The sequence below is a fragment of the Triticum urartu genome, chromosome 4A, assembly GCF_056163025.1.
Source record: "Triticum urartu cultivar PI428250 chromosome 4A, HENAU_Tu73, whole genome shotgun sequence".
Classification (NCBI taxonomy): Eukaryota; Viridiplantae; Streptophyta; class Magnoliopsida; order Poales; family Poaceae; genus Triticum; species Triticum urartu.
The window spans coordinates 17,570,416-17,577,117 of NC_141876.1; the positions used below are offsets into that span (position 1 = coordinate 17,570,416).

The window sequence follows — 6,702 nt, forward strand, 5'->3', positions numbered from 1 at the left end:
ACCGATGAATTGTGGGTTTATGATCAAGTCTATCTATGAACAATATTTGAATCTTCTCTGAATTCTTTTATGTATGATTGGTTATATTTGCATGTCTCTTCGAATTATCAGTTTGGTTTGGCCTACTAGATTGATCTTTCTTGCAATGGGAGAAGTGCTTAGCTTTGGGTTCAATCTTGCGCTGTCCTTTCCCGGTGATAGTAAGGGCAGCAATGCACGTATTGTATTGTTGCCATCGAGGATAACAAGATGGGGTTTTCTACATATTGCATGAGTCTATCCCTCTACATCATGTCATCTTGCTTAAGGCGTTACTCTGTTTTTAACTTGGGACAAATACATTTATGCCCCTAGTTGGAACCCACCCACGGGGTTTGCCCTTAATTTTCCACCTTGCTCAGTTTTGCCCTTGGATTTGTCCCAGGGCTCGCTCGAATGCCCTTCCGTGATTGCCCCATGTGGTCAGTGCCGTTAGACCACGGTTTTGCGTCGTTTTGGACATTTTTACCCCTGAGTCGATATCCCTAGACTTTTAGTCGTCTGCTACCTCGCGCTAGACAGAAGAAAGGGGGCGGAAGGGGTGGAAGGAAGGAGCTGTTGGAGGGGGCGTCGTGCAGGCTCGCCCACGGCCATGGAGATGTCGGGTATGTCGTCGGAGAGCTCGTCGCCGGCCCCCGCTGAAGAGGTAATTTGTAATAGGTAGAGTAAAATTTCCCCATTTTCTAGGGTTAGCTCAAATTTCGGGTGATTTATGTGGTTTTGGTCAAATTAGGTGGATGGGGTAGGAATTGTGCAGCACAGCTCAGAGTTTTACTTGCCAGACTCCACTTTCTCCGGCCTGGAGTATCGCTCGAAGCATCGTTGTCCAGGGCATGGCCTAATCCCTGCTCGTCGTGTCTCATGGGGTGGAGCTAGCACCGGTCGTCGATTTTTGGGTTGCCCCCTGGATGTAAGAATTTGAACTGCATTTTATATTCTTGGGCTTGAATCCATGACGAAGCAGTCGACATCAGATCTAATCGAAAATTGTTCATGAAGTTGCCAGATGAATGTGAGTGGGTGGTTTGGGTTGACCCTGCACCTCCAGCAAGAGTTGGACTAGCTTTAGAAGATTTGCATGCAACGCTTGAAGCTAGCTGGATCAAAAGTCATAAGTTGGAGAAGCAAGCAGTTGATCTGGCGAAGAGAAATCGTGCGCTGACCAAAGAATTGAAGGAAAGAAAGGAAATGATGCGCGTTTGGACAATGTTTTTCCCTATAGTTACAATTTGTATGCTAGCTATCGCAATGTCTGTGTGTGCACAAAATGCACACTAAAGTTTGTATGCTAGCTCATGAATGCACTGATGTATGAGTGCAATCATGTATGAATGCATTGATGTATTTGCAGTTTATGATCTATTTCCAGTTTATGATCCATGAATGCAGTGATGTATGAATGCCTCATAAGTTATGCACTGATATGTTCTATGTGAAGATGTTAGGAGACAACATAGTTTCAAATTCAGTAGCAAACCACCCACTCCAGTTGCATACTACTTCACACAACAAACTACCAAATTCAGTTGCATAGTACTTATACAACATAGTACTAAATTTAGGTCCACAAACTAATAGTTTCACACATGACAACATAGTACTTCATACAACTAGAGTGCACAGTGCACATAGATATCAACTACAGATAGTTCAAACATGACATAAGAGATCATCCCAAACTGATAGTTCCACACATGACAACACTCATGATTTGGCCCTTTTGCTCCTAGTGTTTCCTGCTGGGTTTGGAATCTCCTTAGATCTGCTTCTAGTCACTTTTGCTGGGATTTGGGGCACATCAGCCTGCACTTCCTCTTGAGTTGCATCAGTTTTCTCATGCATATTGCTGCCAGTCACTGACCCATGTGTGCCTGCTACTGTAGAAGTAGTGCTCATCTTCCTCTTCTTGCAGGGAGATGGTCCTCTCATAGCTGGCCTTTTCCAATTCTTCTTAGGAGTGCTGGAAAAAGGAATAAAGTTAGTTAGTTGCAGTCAAATAAGTAAAAGGAGAAACATTGCAAATAGTACAAACCATAGATCTGCACTAGCAACAGTAGAAGCTTGTGTAGCAGGTTCTTGTGATACATCATCTTCACTAGCTGGCTGCTCTGGAGAAGGCTGCACAGTTGCTGGCTGCTCTGGAGAAGGCTGCACAGTTGCTGGCTGCTCTGGTGAAGGCTGCATAGTTGTTGGCTGCTCTGGAGAAGGCTGCACAGTTGCTGGATGATCTGGAGAAGGCATTACAATTGCTGGATGATCTGGTTCTTCAATTTGATTACAGTTGCTGGCAGTTTTTGATTTGTTTCCTGGGACAGGGGGCTTTGCTGTACTAGGAGCTGCATCTGGTCTGGCTCTCTGTATGACAGTGGCTTCAATTTTGCCACTTTTCAACAGTGCATTGGCTGCAAACATCTGGGCTCGCTCATCATCACACTACAGAGGGATCCATGCAAATTTATCCTGGTCCCAAAATCTAAACTCAACAGCATCGTACAAACCCCACGGATATTTTCTGTATACTGCATCCCTGAAAGAGGTGAATGTGCTTGTAGCATCGATCGTAAGAGGAAAAGTGAAGCCTGTGCCTTGATCCTTAGTACCAAACCTTGCTAAAAGAGTCATTTCCATTCTAATGGACAGAGAAAATGCGCGCTCTGGATCCATCCTACGAATGCAAGAAAATGTCTGAAAAACATCACGCACGGCAGATCTACCTAAAAATAAAGTAAGAACTAGTGATAAAAAGCAGATGAACTTACCCATATGGGATCTGTTGGCTCGTCTCCTCCGTCGACATTGGAGTCCTCTGTCTTGACGCCGCGCCCTCCATTTCGCCTCCGCCGCCGCGTGAGCTATAGGTCTTCACCATCGTAGCCGATGAAGATGTGGTCTGGATCTCTCACGACATCGACCAAACCACGGGCCGGGCTCGGATGCGCGCCGCCAAAAGCTAGGGTTAGGGTTCGCCTGGGTCGCCGCTGTGCTAGGGTTCTAGAGACAGATTTGGTAGAGAGGGGAAATGAGATGCGATACATACGCGGGTCCCACCTGTAAGGAAAGGGCAGGGGCATGTGCTGTCCAAAACGGCGCAAAACCGTGGTCAAACGGCGCTGACCACATAGGGCCGTCATGGAAGGGCATTCGAGCGAGCCCTGGGACAAATCTAAGGGCAAGACTGAGCAAGGTGGAAAATTAAGGGCAAACCCCGTGGGTGGGTTCCAACTAGGGGCAAACTTGCAATTGTCCCTTTTAACTTAATACTCTAGATGCATGCTGGATAGCGGTCGATGAGTGGAGTAATAGTAGTAGATGCAGGCAGGAGTCGGTCTACTTGTCTCAGACGTGCTGCCTATATACATGATCATGCCTAGATATTCTCATAATTATGCTCAATTCTGTCAATTGCTCAACAGTAATTTGTTCACCCACCGTAGAATACTTATGCTCTCGAGAGAATCCACTAGTGAAACCTATGGCCCCCGGGTCTATCTTTATCATATTGTTTGCCTACTACTTTGCTATTTACTTTGCCTTTATTTTACTTTGCATCTTTATCATAAAAATACCAAAAAATATTATCTTTATCATATCTATCAGATCTCACTCTCGTAAGTGGCCTCATAGGGATTGACAACCCCTATTTGCGTTGGTTGCGAGGATTTATTTGTCTTGTGCAGGTACGAGGGACTTGCGCGTAGCCTCCTACTGGATTGATACCTTGGTTCTCAAAAACTGAGGGAAATACTTAGACTACTTTGCTGCATCATCCCTTCCTCTTCGGGGAAAACCAATGCAGTGCTTAAGAGGTAGCACACTACTATCATATTACTTGTTACTAAACACTTTGCTGCAGATATTAAGTTTCCAGGTGTGGTTGAATTGACAACTCAACTGCTAATACTTGAGAATATTCTTTGGCTCCCCTTGTGTCGAATCAATAAATTTGGGTTGAATACTCTACCCTCGAAAACTGTTGCGATCCCCTATACTTGTGGGTTATCAAGACTATTTTCTGGCACCATTGTTGTCGGTGTCAAAACCGGCGGATCTCGGATAGTGGGTCCTGAACTGTGTGTCTAGGCCGGATGGTAACAAGAGGCAGGGGACATGATGTGTTACCCAGGTTCGGGCCCTCTCGATGGAGGTAAAACCCTACGTCCTGCTTGATTAATATTGATGATATGGGTAGTACAAGAGTAGATCTACCACGAGATCGGAGAGGCTAAACCCTAGAAGCTAGCCTATGGTATGATTGTATGTTATGGCTGTTGTCCTACGGACTAAAACCCTCCGGTTTATATAGACACCGGAGAGGGTTAGGTTTACACAAGGTCAGTTACAAAGGAGGAGATATCCATATACGTATTGCCTAGCTTGCCTTCCACGCCAAGTAGAGTCCCATCCGGACACGAGACGAAGTCTTCAATCTTGTATCTTCATAGTCTAACAGTCCGGCTAATGGAGATAGTCCGGCTGTCCGGAGACCCCCTAATATAGGACTCCCTCAGTAGCCCCTCAACCAGGCTTCAATGACGATGAGTCCGGCGCGCAGTATTATCTTCGGCATTGCAAGGCGGGTTCCTTCTCCGAATACATCACAGAAGAATTTGAATACGAGGATAGTGTCCGACCCTGCAAAATAAGTTCCACATTCCACCGTAGAGAGAATAATATTTTCGCAGATCTAATTTGATGGCTTGTTTTGGCAGCATGACGTTATGTCATGGCCCGGTGATTATTCAAACCGTTTCTTTCAACCAGCTTCACACATAACGCGGGGCGGTTTCTTGACACGTCTTGTCGAAGCGGAGATCATGTTCCCCCCATTACGGGATTCTCATTAATGCGGTCGTGGGTAACCCAACCGTGTCTAGGACTCCTAGATTATAGGCAAGTCCCAAACGGCTACGGAGAGGACGCTTGATATTCACCCTCTTTATAAGGGGACAAGGTTTTCGCTTTTTACCTCTCGTGCTCAATCGAACCCTTCCCCCGCCTCGAGTTCTAACACCCAAAGCCCAGGTTAGGCGCTCCGGATCTTCAATCGTGTCCGGATCCAGCCTTCAAGGCCGATGGATTCCCTTCTCTGTTCCGGAAGAGGACATCAAGAAGTTGAGAGAGGCCAGATACCTGACCGCCGAGGTTTCGCATCGGCTGCCTGATCGAGGGCAGATCGTCCCTACTCCCGAACCCAACGAGAACGTCGTGTTCGTCTCCCACTTCCTCCGAGGTCTAGGCCTCACTCTGGATCTCTTCGTCAGGGGTTCGATGTTCTATTACGGGCTAGATTTCCATGATCTAGCTCCGGACTCCTTTCTCCACATCTCGACATTTATTGTCATGTGTGAGGCCTTCCTCCGCTTACCCCTCACTTCGGCCTGTGGCTCAAGACCTTTGAAGTAAAGCCGAAGATGGTCGAAGGGCAACATGCAGCGTGCGGAGGTGCATCAATAGGCAAGATGGCAGGAGCTCCATGGCCAAAAGGTTCCTTTCCAGAGGTGTCCGAATTATGGCAACGGGAGTGGTTTTACGTCACGGCTCCCAGAAGTGCCAAGTGGGCGGCTGCCCCCGCTTTCCGCTCGGGCCCCCACCACAACTGATGTCATGGATTAGCAGAGGTCTGAGCTGGGGTCCAGCCAAGGACGTGCCTATACTGCAAAGCCGTATCCGAGATCTCTTCGAGGGAGATTTTAATTTGGTTGCGGTAATACAAGTTATGCTGGTTCGTCAAGTCCAGCCTTGCAAACGCCGGCCCCTTCGCTTGTGGGAGTTCAACCCAGAGGGACCACGTGCCATTCAAAGTTTCCTCGTCCTGACGCACGAGGAGATGTACAAGTCATTCTTCGGACCTCAAGTAGAATGTCCGAATATTACCGAGGACGTGGGCCTGAGCAGTAACCGCGCCGCCGAACAAGTAAGAAATCCTCTAGCCAAACACACTGTCTTTTATTCGAAGTTATTTCTGAGAGTTTGCTTTTTGACCAGGACTGGGTAACAAAGGCGAAGATGATTCGGTGTTTGGCCCCCCTCCCTGAGGGTTTGGAAAATCCGGTATTGGAAAAGATGCTCGAGGTCGCACCTTGCCTGGAGCCCTTGAAGGAAGATACCGGGGGGGGGGGGGGTAATACGGGCGGACGCGGGCCCCCATCGCTGCCCGTTCCAACCGAGGGAACGAGCGTCTCCACGAAGGAGGACGACCGGGGGAGGAAAAGGACTGCTTCCGAGGATCCGGAAGCCGAAGCCTCCAAACGGGAGAAGAAGTCTCCCACAGAGGGTCCTGCCTCGGGGGGTGCTTTTGCCGCACAAAGTCCGCGGGGGGATCAGCCCTCCAACGAGTCGTAAGTGATCCAAAATACTTTAATATTAAAGGTATGCTATCTTTTTTCTCTGAGAAAATAACCACCTCATATATCTTGCAGTTCGGGCCTTAGCCCCTCTCAGATGAGCTCGTCTTCGGGGGATCTTCTTCCAGAGATGATGGAGAGCGAAACGCCTCCCCCGGACTCCTCCGCTCCAGAAGCGGGCGACCCTGAAGTGTCGTCACAGAGGGCCTCTCCGGATCCGGTGAGGGTAGAAAATAATCCCATAGACCCCCGAAGTCCCCAGCTGTGTCCGGCTCCTGAAGAGAGCAGACAAAAGAGTCCGGCACCGTCTGGTGTGCGG

At 48.1% G+C, this 6,702-nt stretch overlaps 1 protein-coding gene across 1 annotated transcript; it reads left to right on the forward strand.

The window, feature by feature from the left end:
- The first annotated feature begins 631 nt into the window (after positions 1-631).
- On the forward strand, positions 632-1,317 carry LOC147974499 (uncharacterized). Its single transcript, XM_087519486.1, has 3 exons — positions 632-685; positions 773-949; positions 1,039-1,317. Exons 1-3 carry the CDS (start codon positions 632-634, stop codon positions 1,315-1,317), a joined length of 510 nt encoding a protein of 169 aa, XP_087375612.1.
- The last annotated feature ends 5,385 nt before the right edge of the window (positions 1,318-6,702 follow it).